This window comes from Lucilia sericata, unplaced genomic scaffold, assembly GCF_015586225.1.
Source record: "Lucilia sericata isolate MDLA Ls3-8-SP2 unplaced genomic scaffold, ASM1558622v1 Contig000223F_arrow, whole genome shotgun sequence".
Lineage (NCBI taxonomy): Eukaryota > Metazoa > Arthropoda > Insecta > Diptera > Calliphoridae > Lucilia > Lucilia sericata.
Window position 1 is genome coordinate 265,918 of NW_023994250.1, and position 18,260 is coordinate 284,177.

Here is an 18,260-nt window from a genome sequence, read left to right on the forward strand (position 1 = left end):
AACTGTGTACAGTGACCGGTATGCATTGACATCGAAGGAGCCTTCAATAACGTGCACACTGATACTCTTATCCAATACCTAGATCAGTTTTATGTTGACCGGGTGCTCCGTAAGTGGATCAACTACATGCTAAGGAACAGATGGATAAGCTGCGAGATGTACGATATAACTATCAGGAAAACGATATTTCGCGCTATACCACCTGGAGGGATTTTGTCACCTTTATTCCGGGTTACCACGATTAACAGCCTTCTAAGGACCCTAACTGATAAAGGACTTACCCTGTCTATGCAGATGATGTCGTAATACTTTTAAAGGGAAAGTGTAGAAGAGCTAAGAAGGCTATGAATACGGCCTTAAGCTGGGCTCAACCTAGAAGCCTCAACATTAACACGGCAGAAATCTGTCTTTTCACAAGAAAGACAAAAATTTTTACGTATTCTGAACCTTGCTTCCTGGGAAAGAAGATAACGGTGACAGACAAAGTTAAATACTTAGGTGTAATCCTTGACCGGAAATTAAAATGGAGTCACCACACATAGAGGATAGGATCAGCAAGGCACATCGATGCTGGGCGATATGTAGGAGACCTACAGGCATGAAATAGCGTCTTATTCCTACCATGACAAATTGGCTTTATAAAAGTGTAATTAGTGCAATTCTAGCTATGCCTCAATAATCTGGTGGACTGCTTTGGACAAAAAGTGTAATATCAAACTACAACAGGGAGTTCAGCGTACATGCTGATTGGGTATAAGTGGTGCCATATGTACTACTTCAACCATGGCTCTGGAAACGATGCTAGATATTCCACTCATTGAAACATATTTAAGATATGAGGCGGCGCTTAAAGCCGAACGGGTCTTTCCTTTAGGTTAACTGACCAAAAGCGGTTATAGGACACATCATCAATGTATATTGGACACAGTGGAAGGATCATCGGATGTGCCTGATCATATATCAGACCCAGAAATTGTCGGAAACTTTCAAAAGCTGATCCCAGATAGAATGTCTAGGTCAAGCAGTACACTAGGCAAATTAACAGTAGGAATCAGTTATTACATAGATGACTCTAAATTGGGGGACAGAGTGGGCTTGGGTTTCTATATAGAAGACATATAAACATAAATATACTACCGTTTACCTAATCATAACACAAGTTTCCAGACAGAAGTCCGAGCAGTAACAGAATGTGCAAATTTGATTAGAATAAATATGGATCCTACAGGGCTTTATATATTTACCGACATCCAGAAGGCAATTAGGGTGATATTAGGAGATAGAATTAAATCTAAGACCATGTTGGAGGTAAGGTTTACGTCATATGGGTACCAGGACACTTGTCTCGTCTCGGAACGAGACGCGAATGTAATAGCTTTAAAGTGAAGGGAGCTCGAGGTAGTTAACCTGACAAATGCAAAACCTTTCGACGCAACAAAAGCTGAATTAAAAATATGGGCGAAAGAATCCCATAAGGCATCTTTGAATAATGAAACGGTGGATAGAACCACACACTTCCTATGGGGTGACCCTGATGAGGGTAAGACGAGAAATCTCCCCAAAATGAGCAAGTCCGAGGTTAGTATGATGCTACGTATTCTGAGTGGACACACATGATTACGAGCACATCTATGCAAAATTGGACGTGCGGATTCAGACGAATGTAGAGCATGTGGAGAGGACAGTGAAACTCTGGAGCACTTTCTTTGCCACTGCCAGGCATTCTTGGAAGTAATGTTATTCCGGAAATAACATTCCTGTCTAACACTGATTGGAAGATTCTTAGGAATTACGTCCAGGAAACTGAGTTTTTGGACGTCGAAAAATAATACATTTAGTGATTTTTTTGTTTAATGAAAAAGAGCGTACAACAGGCTCGATGGTGGTCTAGGTGTATTTTTTATTAACCCTTAAACGTAAATATATTTTTATAATTATATAAAATGTCCGTAATATATGAACAAAATATTTGATGCTATTTTGCGAGAAAATGGTGAATGATAGAAAAACACAGATATCAGATTCGATTTAAGCAGTTAAAAATACATTAAAAATAGTCGAATTGGTTTCAAAAGTTCTTACAAACTTTAATTTCATTGGCCTGTGTTATTATAGGAGAGACACGACTAGTTTGTTAGTCCACTGTGCGTCAACTAATTATTTGTACATGCGAAAGCTGAACATAAGTACTTACATACTTATCAGATTGTATGTCAGTCATTACTAGGCTACTTGAAAGTAATAAAGATGATATGAAGTAGTCATTGAAGAGTAAACTTTGAGTAGTTAATTGGAAATCATTGCCAAGTTTCTTTGATCAATTTGAAAATAATATTTCTATGAGCATGATATTATTATAAATCTTATAAATCTGGCGAATGAAATAATCTTTAATCGAGATCATTAATACAAAGGTCCTTTTAGCTGCCAATTTGGTTTCATAATTAAAAATATATCTAAAATATACTAAATTTCATACGAAACATAAATGCAACTCTTACTTAAACGATCATATGCATCACATTGTTCAAATAGTTCACAAAGTAAACTTAAGTTTTACCTCTTATCAAGAAAATTTTGTTTAATTTTATAAAACGAAAGAAAATATTTTCCAAAATTTGGAATTTAATAAATACGCTTAATTCCTCAAATATTTGAACAATGTGATTATAGCTTAAATTTACTTCTCATAACATTTCTGGTACATAAATAATTTTTTTTTTCCTTTGCATAGCCAGCTTGTGTTAAGTCTTTGTGTTGTCTGTTTATATCCTGCCACTATCTTAAAGATATTTTATTTTAAATTTAATTTATTTTCAAAAAAATATTTGTTTGGTAGCTTAGCTAATTTAACATTTAAATTTTGTTTTTGTCAAAAATATTTTGTGTTTTCTTTTAATATGATTGTTTTAAGCAGTTTTTCGATTTTTTTTTTTTCATACTTTACCGGAGTTTAGCTTAATTTTCATTCATGTCCTTGATGGCCTGTAAGATACGTTTGACATGACCCACTTTAATGACACCCAAATCTTTAAGATCACGACGACCGAGAGTAAGCAACTCTTTGCCACGTATATCGTTGCGTAAGAAACTATCAACATATTCGGAAAGTTGCATGGTTTCCAGCCAGGTAATGACTTCATTAACACTCCAATTGCTGACCGCTTCACGGGTATTGGTGAGAGGAGGTTTGAATTGTTGTTGACCAGCAGTGGAGCCGGAACGTAGGCGGGTCCAAAAAGCGCGTGATTTGCGGCGTCCATCACCCTAAGGGGAAGAGATAAAGAATATTTATTTTTTCCCTGTTAGGATACCTTTCTAGCTTACCTCTTCGTTGGGAGCCAAAACATTGAAATAGGCTCTTAATTTGCCATCTACACACTTCTGCACCGAACACTTCTTCAACTCCATTTCCATGTTAGCCAAGGCCGCACTTAATTTACTTTCCAAATCTTCTCTCAATATCAAACTATGACCACGATCTCTTAATAAAGTGCAAGCATCATCGTATAGTTGCCTTGAAGAATCTATAACCTCTACTAGTTTGGTTCTCAAAGAAGGACCCTCCAATAGTTTACCCTGAGGATGTATACTCTCCAAAGCATCCTGAGCACGACATGCTACCGCATAGAGATCATATCTCAAGGTGGGATGTGATATTATCAAGAATTTCACCCATTTTACTAGAGAACTAACGGCCTCTATGAAATTAAGTAAAACATAACATTCACGTTCCGAAATAACTTCATCCGTGGAGTTGGCATGCTCCGAAGCGGTCGAAGAATGATCTCGTTGTATTGATATGCTGTGTTGACGTTGTTTCTCTTGCCAGGTTTTGAGTGAGGCCTCCAGAGAGCGATTACGACATAACATTTGTACACGATTCTTGTGGAGTATACGTATCATACCGGGTGGCTGTAGCCAGGCTTCACCATCTACCTGTATGGGTATTTCTTCGTCTCCTAGAATATTGATTTGTACACTTTGACATTGAGCAATGCGATGATGTTGTAGATTTATAAGTCTGGAGGCGGCCATTTGTACAGAACCAAAAACAGCCACCACTTCTAAAATGCGATCATCAAAACTGGGTGACAGGAAAATGTCATCCTTTTTGGAATTGCCCCAGAAATTAGTGCCACCCATGAAGCTAAACAAAAAGCACATAAATATTAAAATGTCCAGGATTTAATCAAACAAAAACCCACCTGGGTATATTTAAAATAACAATACCCTGCAATGAAGGCAAGGGAATTCTCTGGCCATCACATTCCAGCTGAACACGTTGCTCCAAATTCTTACAGGTCTTCTGCAGCAATTGCTTTGAACCCAAAACGCCATACCACATATAGTTCTTGGCTCTGGAACGGCACTTTTCGGGATGCTCCTCACGTTTATTATGGAAATCTAAGGATATCTTGGCATCGATACCAATACCAAAATAATTATTCATAACACATTTTTCATGATAGCCAGCCAATAAGGTTTCATCAGGATCCATAAGAGGACTAACAGCTGCACACAAAGTATCGGCATTGGCCATTAAGCATTTCGAAATAAAACCAGAACCTCCTGTAAGATCTAAGACATAATAATTTTAAGTTTTATCCCTTTCTAATAAACAAACATTCTCATCATTAAAATACTTGGCCAATTGGGTAACTTCACTATGGGATTTATGATCGGCAATTTACGATTCTCTTCAGTGGGAGTTTTTTCCTTCTCCTTTTTATCCTTGTCCTCTTTTTCGGGAGTAGAGCCGGCGGCAGCAGCAGCAGCAAAATGATCAAAACCAAATAAAGTTGAACCCATAAACAAACTGGTCTTGGAGCCTTTAAGATTTTGCAAATTAGGCAATGCTTCATTGGGCTAAAATGATCAAACACATTTACACTTTAATTATCAAGCTGTAGAAATTTTTAAGTTCAAGGAACTATAGATTTTAGCTTTGCAACAAACTACTAGAGAATATGAGGGTATGTTTTGAAAGTTTAAGCAGTTGTAAGTTTGTAAAATTACATATGTTAATAATACAATAAAAGTTTTTGTTTTGGAAATTTCTCAAAAAAACAAAAACAATTAACTACATACAAATTAGAATTTGGATAGTGAACTACAGAAAAAAATAATACCTTTTTTTAATAGTTTTTCTAATCAAAGGATAGGTTTTGTTTTTGTCGGATTTGGTTGAAAGTACATATTTATTGGTTGTTGGGTTAAACTTTTTGTTTTTTGTTTTTTTTTTTTTTTGGTCTTACCAATGGTATTAGTGGTCTGATTAAAGCTAATGTTGCTAAACGTATATCGGGTTCCGCAACCACAAAAAATCTTAAACCCAAAAATCCATATGCTCGTTCCGACATACACATACCCTTCGATTTTTTCTTCTATAATAAGAGTTTGTAGCCAGAAAAGATATACATATGTATAGAGTAGATAGCGTGTAGTGTGTGTGTATGTATGTTAAATTAGTTTAATCGATAGTTGGTGATTTATAGTTTTAATATAATTAAAGGAATTTTTATATCTGCTATGGAACTGGTGGGGAGGGTAAATTGGATTTGTGCTGATGTTTGTAACGAACAATAATATTGGTCCTTTACCCACCTTAATGTATAAATCTGAGTCGATTTAGCTATGTCCGTCCGTCCGTCCGTCTGACTGTCTGTCTGTCTGTCCGTCCGTCTGTCCTTCCATGTAAATTTTGTAATCAAACTACAGGTTGCAATTTTGAAGATAATTCAATTAATGTTATTACATGATATTCTTTTGTTCCAGGGACGAAGCCTATCGAAAATGGTTAAGAGGTTCATTATTTCACCTAGCCCCCATGCTACTGAACTCCTGAATAGGGCTTGTAAACCTTGTAATCAAACTACAGGTCGCAATTTTGAAGATAATTCAATGAAATTTAGTACATGATCTTTTATGGTACCGAAGACTAAGCCTATTGAAAATTGTTAACATCGATCCATTATTTCACCTAGCCCCCATACAACTGAACCCGACGAATAGGGCTTTTAAGTTTATAATTATGTTTAATATACTCGTATCTCGACAAAAGGCTGCAAAACGAAGTTCTATACTAGCCTTGATGACCCTAATGAATTTTATAATTATATGGTCTCATTAGACCATAGCCCCTATTCAAAGCCCCCTTCAAAATTTGACTTAAATATCCACAATTTTATTCAACAATATATGGCTTAAGTATATCTGATATTATGAAAACTAAATCACATTTTATTTTTGTAATAGATGTAGGGTATTATATAGTCGGATTCGCTCGACTATAATTGCTTAGTTGTTTTTTTATGGAATATTTTGCAGTTTAAATATTAGTCTTCTACAAGGATTATAAAAGCTATTAACAAAATTTCTTCCAAATTTTCCCGAATCACATAGTCTTTTAAAGAGCCTCTTTGCCTCTATTGACTGGTTATCCGAACACAAGCTTTCCTAATTTCGACCATTTTGTGAATTTGTTTGTTAAACAAAAATGTATACTTATCTTGGGTCCTTAGTAGATTCTAAAATCCATGTCCGCCCGTCCATCCGTCTATCTGTCCGTCCATCCGTCCGTCCATCTGTCCGTCCACAAAAAACGATAAAGCCTAAACCTAAGACTCTTAAATGCTAATGAATCAAAATCTCTCATAACTATCGATTCATTATTGACCCAACACTTCATATAACCGCCTTATAAAGAATATCACTTTATTTTCTTTATTGATCCTTCAAAACGACTGCAATAAAGTCACTATTCTCTTTACTAAACTAGATTCCAACGCCAGTTCGTTTGGTCGTAAAACAAGAACTAAATGTAGCTTTCAGATTATCAACAATAGGCGAATGGATGCACAGATGCTATTGACTTTTACTCTTTAACAGAAACTTCTGCTTCATAATTATGAAAGAGAAAAGCGAGTGCCATTTAGTGGACATTTGATGGACCTTCAGAAGATAAGAAAATAGTTCAAGAGATAGTTTTTTAGATCTAGCCATGTCCGTCCGCCGTCCATCCATCTGTCTATAGAAAACACTATAAAGTCTAAACTAGAGAATCTTAAGTGCTAATGAATCAAAATCTTTCATAATTATTGGTTAATTATTGACCCAAAAGTCTAAACTAGAGAATCTTAAGTGCTAATGAATCAAAATCTCTCATAATTATCGGTTCATTATTGACCCAACACTTTATATAACGGCCTTATAAAGAATATCACTTTATTTTCTTTATAGATCCTTCAAAACGACTTCGATAAAGTCGCTATTCTCTTTACTAAACTAGATTCCGACGCCAGTTTGTTTGGTCGTAAAACAAGAACTAAATGTAGTTTTCAGATGTTTATGACCGCGATCATTATATTTTATTATTTTATACTTATTTTTATAATTCATAATATTGATTTAACATACATATAAATACAACATTGTAAAGATCATTTTTTTGAAACTTTGGTAACACTGTGACAGACGAAAGGGAAGGAAGAAAGGATAGACAGAAAACCAAGTAGAGAACAACACTTGAAACCACTAAGTTCATTACAGACTTTATACAACTTATATTAAATGTAAAACCAGTGAAATAAATAATTTTATGTTCTAATTAAAATACAAATATCCGTGTTTAATTTTATACAGTCCGCTAAAGAATCGAACATAATTTTTGGTCCAATCGACCCAGATGCGGTTGTGTAAAGTCAAGTGGATTACGAATTTATTAAAATTTGCATAATAACAAAAACGATACATACGCGTCGCGCAAACGTGGTAGTTTTTCTTATTTTTATTAAATTTACCAACGACAACAACATCGGGTGTATACATGTTCAACTGTCTTACATAGGGAAAACCACCCTTAAGGAAAACAATCGATAAGAGTGATCATAGTGATTCTTTGTTAATACGTGTGTCGTATATATGTACATACGGAACGTGGATAATATAATTTGTCATACATACATACAGAATATAGCTTACATACATAAGTGTCTGGAAGTGTTTATCGTAAAGTACATAAGGCAAAAGTTCCAACATACATGAAATTTCTGTGGAGCAAGAAAAGGAAAAGTGTTAACATACATGGTATATCAAAACAGTGTACGTACATGGGATTTCGGTTGGTACATACATTAGAATCAGTGGTCAAAAGATAAAAGACAAAAAGATCGTTTACATACATGAGTGAATTGGTATGAGAAGGACAAAACAATAAACAAGAAAGATACATGTGGATTAGTAGAACAGTGACAGTGTTGATATATTTGAAAAGGCAGTTAAAAGTTTTATTGTGAATGTGGAAGCAGTGCATTTGTAACTATAGTATAACTAGATTACAGTTTGACAAAGTTTAAAGTAGATCATTTAAAACTGTGTTTGATTTGGCAGTGCACTTGTAACTATAATGGAACTAGATCACAGTTTGATAAAGTTTAAATCAGTGCATTTGAAACTGGAATGTTATATGGTTGTGAGATTTGCTAAATAGTATGTGGATTTTGTGTTTTTGATTTGGCTTGATATTAATATTAAATGTGAAGTGGCTGGACTACAGAATAGGGTGTGCGTAATAAAGTTACTGTATGACATTGAATAACCGGCAATTAACATTTAGAACGAAAGTTATATTAGAGAACCATAATAAGGATAATTTTTCGGTAATTATAGAACGCGAATTCGTGCAAAATGGAACAATTAAGGAAGAAACGCACACAATTGAAAAAGTCGGTGATAAAATTGTATAATTTCATATCTGGCCATAACGTGAGTTACAACGATATAAAGGTACGTATGGAGGAATTTGAAAATGTTTTTATGAAATACAAGGACATTCAAGATGAGATTGATAGCTTATGCGATAAAGATTCTGACATTCAAAAGGAAGATGCATACCGCAATGAAATTGATGAAATGTATTTTACGGCTAAATCCATATACACGTCATATACTCAGGAAAATTTGGATAGTACGGTAATTGAGGGAGCAGCTGCAAGTACTCCACAACTTAATAATGATTTGACGGCATTATTACAGACAATGTCAACAACATTGACATCTGTCGTTAACTTACAGTCATCTGGCATGAATAATTCGAACATTAATAACAACAATTCGAGTATACGTTTACCTCAAATTGAGATTCCAGATTTTGATGGCAATTTATCAAACTGGATTCGGTTCAGGGATTTATTCAACGCCATGGTTGATGCTAGAACAAATTTATCGGACGTTGAGAAGCTAGAGTATCTCCAGACGAAACTCAAGGGCGAAGCATCGTCGATAATTAAGCATTTAACTCCTACGAACGGTAATTATAGAATAGCTTGGGACATAGTGAAGAAGAAGTACGACAGACCAGATCAAATAAAGGAGACATATATTAGACTACTTTTGACTCAGCCTTCGGTCAAGAATGGTACATTGTCGGAGATTAGAAAATTTTACAACAACACTATTGAGTGCTATAATGCTCTTTCTGTCTTATATGAATCCGTGGCTTCGTGGGATCCATTATTGCTATTCTTGATAAAGGAGAAGTTAGATCGGGAAACAATTACGCTGTGGTATCGTCAGCAGAATGATATTGATAGGCAGTCATTTAAGAAGTTATTAGATTTTTTGGAAAGTCGTGTAATAGAGTTGGAAAGTTTGGAAATACCTGATCAGTCATCTAAGTTCAGGAAACCTAATAAATTTGTTACAATGACAGCAACAACTCAATCGTGTCCAGTCTGCCAAAAAGATCATTTTTTATTTGCATGTCAACAGTTTAAGGATCTGAATATCGAAAGACGCAAGAACGTCGTTCTCAAAAGTGGTTTTTGTTTCAATTGTCTAAAGGAAAAACATTTTTCTAAGGATTGTAAGTCTAGTTCCTGCAGAACTTGTGGCTTGAAACACAACACATTGTTGCATGTTAATACTAATCCATCAAGAGGCAACGCTGAACAGTCAAGTGACGATACTAATGGCTCTTCTTCAATTACGGTAAATTCAAGTCAGCAGACTACAACAAATCAGACTACACTTCTGCCAACAGCGGTAATCATGGTGCGTGATAGGAACAATAGCTTACAACCATGCAGAGCTCTTGTAGATACCGGTGCCCAATCAACGCTCATTTCGGAATCATGCGTTCAGCGACTTCAGTTGAATAGGTCGAATGATAAAACTGCTCTATGTGGAGTTGGTGGAAACACTACAAGTTACACCAGGGGAAAAGTACAATTGGAAATCTTCGCTAAGGATATCAACAGAACAATCATAGTTCAGACTTATTGCTTATCGAATCTGACACAATATATTCCGTCACATACGATAGTGAACCAGAAGCTCGAATATTTTAAAGATTTGAAACTGGCCGATCCTGCTTACCATAAACCAAACCACATCGACATCATTTTAGGAGCTGACGTTTTTCCCCATTGTATATTAGGGGAAAAGGTATCCCATCCATCAGGTTCTCCAACAGCACTTAGCACAATATTCGGTTGGGTGATTATGGGAAATGTCAACAGACAACCCGAAAAGTCCATTATGATTGCCCATCTACATACTGGCTTGGACGAACAACTTCAACGTTTTTGGGAGATAGAACAATGTGATGTTCAATCAAAGCATTTAACTCCTGATGAGGAACATGCCGAACAACATTTCAAGGAAAATGTCCGGAAACAACCTGATGGACGATATATGGTGAAACTTCCGTTCAAAGCTAATTCTTTTCAACTTGGTGAATCGAAGACAGCGGCAATGCGAAGACTTGAATCCATGGAACGACAGTTTGACAAGAATGGTAATCTCAAGGTCGAGTTCCACAAATTCATGAACGAATACATAGAGCTCAATCACATGGAAATTGCAACTAAGAAAACGGAACATCAAGTTTACTACATGCCACATCATGCAGTTTTGAAACCATCAAGTACCACTACCAAATTACGCGTTGTTTTCGATGCATCTTGCAAAAGTTCAAACAACACATCGTTGAATGATCATCTCCTTGTTGGACCTACAGTACAAAATGATTTGTATTCGATTCTGCTAAACTTTCGAAAACACAAGATAGGTTTTACCGCAGACATCGAGAAGATGTACAGACAGGTGCTCATACATCCAGATGATAGATCATATCAGAGTATTTTATGGCGTGATTCTCCAAAGGATCCACCCATCACATATCATCTCAGGACAGTTACATATGGAACTGCATCGGCTCCATTTCTAGCTACCCGTACATTAATGCAAGTTGCTCTTGATAACTCACAGGAGTATCCAGAAGAGTCTAACGAGATCATCAACAAGTTTTACGTAGACGACTACATGTCTTCCGCTCCAGACTTAGAATCGGCTATTTCACGTCATAGGACCCTATGCACAGTTTTGTCCAAATCAGGTTTCAACCTTCGCAAATGGTCAACGAACTCAAGGGAATTGTTGGATAAAATTGATCCTCAAGATCGAGCTTGTTCATCAGAGCTGATAATTGATCAGTCAGAAACGGTAAAAACTCTAGGACTGCTTTGGAACACATCAACGGATTGTTTTCAATACAGCGTGTGTTTTGGCGAAATTACTGGAATAATCACGAAACGTCGCGTGCTATCGGATATTTCAAGAATTTACGATCCAATTGGCTGGCTATCTCCGGTGTTAATTAAAATGAAAATCTTCATGCAAAAACTTTGGATTAAAGGTGTCAATTGGGATGAAGATCTACCAAGTGATCTTAAAGCGGAATGGCTACAACTTCAACATCAAGTTGAGAACATACGTGATCTACAAATTCCCAGATGGTTTAATTTCAACGTTGAAGATCGTATTGAACTTCACGGATTTGCAGACTCATCGGAATTAGCCTATTCTACTGCTATTTATATTCGTGTCATAAAACCAGATGGATCAATAACAACTAGTCTAATAACATCGAAAACCAGAGTTACCCCGATTCGACAAATAACACTTCCACGCTTAGAGCTTTGTGCAGCTCATCTCATGGTAAAAGTTATGGTTAAAGTGAAACAAGCTTTAGAATTGGAGAATGTACCTACATATGGTTGGACTGATTCAACTGTCGTACTAGCATGGTTGAGTGATCATCCACGGCGGTGGAAAACCTTCATTGCAAATAGAACATCTCATATTATCAACATAATTCCAGCAAGTCAATGGCGTCATATTACATCGAAACAAAATCCAGCCGATTTAGCTACGCGTGGCATCTCTTCATCGGAAATTAAAGACAACAGTTTATGGTGGCAAGGGCCACACGTTTTGCAAGGTTTCACAATGGAAGCTTCAACAATGTCAACAGCATCTATCCCATCGAACATTGATTTAGAGGAACGCAAGGTAATCGCAACAGCAACATCCGTCAAGCAAACAGATTTGTTTCACCTATTCTCAAGTTATGACAAGCTACTTCGTGTAACTGCTCTGATTTTACGTTTTTTTGGTAATTGTAAATGCAAATCTCAACGTCAAACTGGTTTCCTCACTACGACGGAGCTTCAAAACGCTCACAGAATGCTTGTAAGAAAAGCTCAACATGAAACATATGCAGCGGAAATTCGTATGTTAGCATCGAACAAACAGATTCCTTCTGGAAACAAGCTTGCCGGTCTATCTCCATTTCTCGACAACTTTGGAATCTTGCGTGTAGGTGGTCGCCTTGAAAACGCTTCAATCAGTTACGATCAGAAGCACCCATATATTCTACATAAGAACAACATATTAACACAACTCATCGTTCGGCACTATCACACAAAGCATTTGCATGCGGGAAAACGCCAGCTGCAGTACTTATTAGGTTTGAAATATTGGATTCCTGAAGTATCACAAATCGTAAAAAGAACAATCTACCAATGCACAACATGTATGCGGTTCAGACAAAGGCCATTTCAACAACGAATGGGTGATCTTCCTAGCTGTCGCTTGCAACCTGGATCAATATTTTTATACGTCGGCATCGATTTTGCTGGCCCAATGCTTGTGCGATCGTGGAAGGGGCGTGGTTCCAAAACATACAAATGTTGGTTAGCAGTATTTGTTTGCTTAAATACTAAGGCAATCCATCTTGAACCTGTGACGGACCTTTCTACACCAGCATTTCTTGCTTCATTTCGCCGTTTCACATCCAGACGTGGGAAACCACTTCATGTTTACACGGACAACGGAACTAATTTCGTTGGTTGTAATCGCGAATTGAAAGAGTTATATGATTTTCTTCACACAAATTATCCATATATTCAAACGGAAATGTCTAACGAACAGATACAATGGCATTTCACACCTCCGTCCGCACCAAACTTCGGCGGCATATGGGAGGCAGGTGTCAAATCTGTCAAATTCCATATGAAACGTGTACTAGGCAATTCATCTACAACGTATGAGGAGTTAAGTACTTTGCTGTGTCAAATTGAATGCTGCTTGAATTCTCGACCATTATGCCTGAAATTCGAAGGAGACATCGACCCTCTAACACCAGCACATTTTTTAATACTCCGCTCAATGAAGTCAATTCCAGACGAGAATTTAATTGATGTCAACGTTAATCGCCTAAGCAGATGGCAATACATACAAAGCCTAGTTCAACAATTTTGGTCTAAGTGGTCTAACGAGTATCTTACCCAACTTCAACAACGGCCAAAGTGGCGTCGGAAAATTGAAAATCTACAAATCGATGACATCGTTCTCATAAAAGAGGAAAATCTTCCCCCTACACAATGGCTCATCGGGAGAATAATATGTACTCATCCCGGTAAGGACAATATAGTCCGAGTAGTTTCAATGAAGACGACAAAGGGTGTCCTCAAACGTCCAATCTCGAAGGTTTGTCCACTTTTCGTAGATGGTTGAAAGGGATCCTTTCAAGGTGGGCCGATATGTTTATGACCGCGATCATTATATTTTATTATTTTATACTTATTTTTATAATTCATAATATTGATTTAACATACATATAAATACAACATTGTAAAGATCATTTTTTTGAAACTTTGGTAACACTGTGACAGACGAAAGGGAAGGAAGAAAGGATAGACAGAAAACCAAGTAGAGAACAACACTTGAAACCACTAAGTTCATTACAGACTTTATACAACTTATATTAAATGTAAAACCAGTGAAATAAATAATTTTATGTTCTAATTAAAATACAAATATCCGTGTTTAATTTTATACAGTCCGCTAAAGAATCGAACATCAGATTTTATACAATAGGCGAATGGATGCACAGATGCTATTGACTTTTGCTCTTCCACAAAAATTTCTGCTTCTGGCATTCGATAGACCTTTAAAAGATAAGAAAGTAGTTCAAGAGAAAGGTTTTTAGATCTAGCTATGTCCGTCCGTCCGTCCATCCATCCATCCATCCATCCATCTGTCTGTAGAAAACACTATAAAGTCTAAACTGGAGAATCTTAAGTGCTAATGAATCAAAATCTCTCATAATTATTGGTTAATTATTAACTCGGCACTTTATATAACCGCCTCATAAAGAGTATCATATTATTTTCTTTATTGGTCCTTCAAAACGATTTCAGTAAAGACGCTATTCTCTTTGCTAAACAAGAACTAATATAGCTTTCTTCCACATAAACTTCTGATTCATAATTTCGGAAAACTCGAGATTGGTGGAGATTCTTTTTCATGTAGTATTTTGGTCTATATGAGAGTTTATAAAAGTGGAAAGCGAGTACTAAAATTAATATCTTCAATACATCAAACCTAATATTCATTTCCAAACAGTTCCATAAGTAATATTAAAAATTCCCTTAAATATATTCAATATTTACAACAAAAGAAATAAGTAGTGAATGACTTAAATAACGAATATAGAACAATAATAAGTTATGTAATTATTTGAACAAAAGCAAAATTTTGAAATACATACCAATTGCGTTTGCTAAATATTTAAATATTTTTTCGTTTTTTTTTTTTTTGTTTGTTTTGCATTAACATATAAACAAAAAGTAAATTTTAAATAAATTAAATGACTTAAAATAAAATAGCATTAAAATTATGTATATATATTTGATAAATGTGCCAATTATAATTAAATAAAATAAAATTGTTTTGGAAAAAAAAAATCACCTAAAAATAGTATAATACCCTTCCGATAGTGTTTTGGTGCTTGTATTTGTTACGGTTACGTTTAAGTTTTTCCCTTAAAGGTTTTTATCACGTTCTTTCAGCATTAAGTGTATTATTAATTAACTTACCTTAAACAAACTGCCACAGCTAATGCGACGACTAGCGGCTGGAGAGGAGCTTAGGAAACGTGTATGTTCCGGATCTAAACTTAAATAGTTTGGATTGAAACCGGAATGACGACGATCCTTTTCCTTGTCGAACTCACGCACTGTTAAGCTGGCAGCATGACTGGAATGTCGCCGTATCTCCGTTGGTACACGCACCGTCAGCAGACTATTACAGGCATCGGGATCTAAAGGCCGTATAGCATCTCCTCTCAGGGGGGTGGGTGGTCTAACGACAACACTTATCTGTGGATGATGGGGAGTTACATCATCAAATGATTCTTTTTTACACGAGTCATCAAAAGTAATGCGCTTTACATCTTGTCCTGGTCCTAGCTTCTTCGGTGATGTGTGATTGTTGTTGCTGTTGCTGGCCGCTGAGTTAGAGGTCTTCAAACAGGATGTATTGGTGGTTTCACTAACTTCAATCCTTATGGCTGTGGCTGTTGACAGATCATCCTCCGATTGATGGCCGCTGGTCGTAATGGTGGTCGCCGTGGTCGTTGTTGTGGTCATTGCTCCATCTAATGATAGCTGCTGTTGAGATACAAGTTTCGAAGTTGTTTGTTTAGTTTGTTTAAGGGAAGTGCGTTTTTTGGTACGCTTTTGGTTTTTAATTATTTTTGTTTTTTTTTTTTGTGATTAGAGTTAAAGAAAAAGAAATCATAAGGTTACCTTAATGATGAAGCCAAACCCTCATATTTAGGCAAAGTTGTTTCAACTACACATCATACACTCAACGAATTTGTAAATTGTAAAAAAACAACTTACCTTAAAACTTTGTCTTGCTATATCGTTACCTTCCACAAATTGTGCCAAGGAACAAAAGCGTGGCGGTTCACGTATCTTCTGGTCATCGCAACGATTGTCTATTTCGAATACAATGTTTTCAAAACCAAATTGTTGGGGATTGTCATCGCTGTCCATATGCACGAGACGTGGTCCACGTGGGGGAGATGAATTACGTCTACGTGGTGCTGTACTTAAAGGTTTTTTAGCTCTGGCTGGTTTGGGTGGTGGTTTAGCTGGATTGGCAACATGTTCAGAACAAAGTGTGGTAGAATCTTCGGTTATGGTATTGTCTTGCAAAGCACTAGTTATATCGTGACCCAAAACGGAACTTATGTCATCCATAATACTTTCACCTGGCATATTTTCCGTTTCATCACTTGTCTCCGGAGAATCGATGTGACAAAAGTCGGCTGAATCCAAATTCTAAATGAGTTAAAATTTATATAATTTTAAACCACGAAGAAATCGATCTTTAATTTCTATACAAACCTGCAAAAAATCTCCTAATTGCAAAGCGGGCACCGATGGTTCCTGTTTGTCAAATATTTCTGAACCTACACTGATTTCCTCATTACTAATGGCTGACAAGACATCACTGCCATCTATCGGTAATTCCTCAGAGCAAGAGCATTCATCCTATTATTGAAATAGAAATATTAATAATGTTATTAAAATATATGTTCACTTCCTTAAATTGGGAAACATACAGTGTTCCCATCTGTATCGATTATGGTTATATTTTCACTTGTATACACATTATTAGGATCTTTAGGGTTTGTATTATTATTTACGCTGGGTACCTGTAGCTGACAAGTGTGTATCAATTGTCCCGCATCAAGAACTTTATCTTCCTCATCCAATGTTTCTTTTTGCTTATTCAGCTCACGACTCATGTAGTAGTTGCGTTCGAATACTTCGATGGGCCGATAATCGGACAGAGGATCAACCATATGTTCACTGGTTATAATGGGTACTTTTAGGAAATTTCTTTCGGTTGGAGTGGTGGCACCTTCGCTGCCAGGCGATAAACGATTACCAGCATCGTCAATATTGGCCCCACCACTCAAAGACATGCGATGTATTTTGTAAGTGGTCTCCCCATTGGCATTTTCCTCCTGTTCCTGTATGACTTCCGGTACGCCCGAACTGCGGCGACTATCGGCAAATTGTCTGGGCACTGGTAAACTGATGGTATTAAAGAATTGCTCATCCATGGATTCACGTCGTGTATCCGGTAAGGGTGATATGCATGTTAGACGTGAGGTTTCCATGGTGGGTGATATAATGTTAATGGGTGGTATTATGGGTAATGGTGAGGTGCAGGGTGTAGAATCACTGGATGTGGTAGTGGGTATCTTCAAGGCTTCAAAGGGGGTAACGGACAGACGGCGCTGATAGCGTTTCGGACGGCCAGGCTCAGAGTGTTCAACAACATTATACATGGCACGCTTAACACTATTAGCACGACTTTGTAAGGCCTCCCGTTCGTTGCCCCGAAGAGAGCGGCTGTTGCGTCGCTCTTGAAGATTTAGTTGATCCTTTTCGTTTTTTTCAATTGATATGTTTGGATTTCTAAAAAGAGAATACCGTTAATATGTTTAAGCTATAGATATCTTCGATACTAACAATAAAGATGTGGATGAGGCCGATGGTACTGGTGAACTGGGTGCTGATTTTGCTATTATGCTGCTAATGGTGGCAAACAAATCATCACCATTATGTGAGCCATTCTCTTCCTCTTTTAGGGCATCCAACAACATATTAAGTTTTTGCCTTAAAATGTCACACTTGACTGTCAATTGATCATCTTCTTTACGATGTTCACACATGCGTTCCAACAAATCGTCTATGGTTTCGCAAAGCGTTTTTGTAGCCGACATTAATGTGGGTAAATCATCGGTTTCCACAATGGAGCGTAAGTTTTCATTGGCTGCTGTAACCATGCCGGTTAAAAGAGCTTCCTGTTCAGAGGACAAAGACATCTTGGGTACTTTTGGTTGCATGGAAATGGCTTTCTCAAAAACCATAATACTCCAACGATCTAACATTTTAGTGCTGGCGGTTTCATAGCGTTCCAATATTTGCGGTAAATGGGCATCATCATCGCAAGATGAACCCCAACCCAAGACACGGGCCAAGTCATTGCCGGTACCCAAAGGCAAGACGGCTACTTGACATTGTTTCTAGGGAATTGAAAATATATTTATT

General features: G+C 36.8%; 1 protein-coding gene across 7 annotated transcripts in view; it reads right to left on the reverse strand.

The window, feature by feature from the left end:
- Window positions 1–1,741: 1,741 nt before the first annotated feature.
- Window positions 1,742–18,260, reverse strand: part of LOC119602334 (diacylglycerol kinase eta) — a 140,586-nt gene continuing 124,067 nt past the window's right edge. The window contains exons 4-14 of one of the 7 annotated variants that reach the window (XM_037953777.1): window positions 17,679–18,235; window positions 16,760–17,624; window positions 16,542–16,688; window positions 16,032–16,475; window positions 15,579–15,863; window positions 15,225–15,506; window positions 14,897–14,908; window positions 4,647–4,869; window positions 4,209–4,581; window positions 3,328–4,150; window positions 1,742–3,267 (exon numbers count right to left, since the gene is read on the reverse strand). In XM_037953777.1, the coding sequence (XP_037809705.1) occupies window positions 2,959–3,267; window positions 3,328–4,150; window positions 4,209–4,581; window positions 4,647–4,869; window positions 14,897–14,908; window positions 15,225–15,506; window positions 15,579–15,863; window positions 16,032–16,475; window positions 16,542–16,688; window positions 16,760–17,624; window positions 17,679–18,235 (4,320 nt within the window). In that variant the 3' untranslated portion in view covers window positions 1,742–2,958. Of the gene's footprint in view, window positions 3,268–3,327; window positions 4,151–4,208; window positions 4,582–4,646; window positions 4,870–5,258; window positions 5,385–14,896; window positions 14,909–15,224; window positions 15,864–16,031; window positions 16,476–16,541; window positions 16,689–16,759; window positions 17,625–17,678; window positions 18,236–18,260 lie in introns of all 7 variants that reach the window. The other 6 variants (XM_037953779.1, XM_037953778.1, XM_037953775.1 and 3 more) reach the window with 6 other exon arrangements.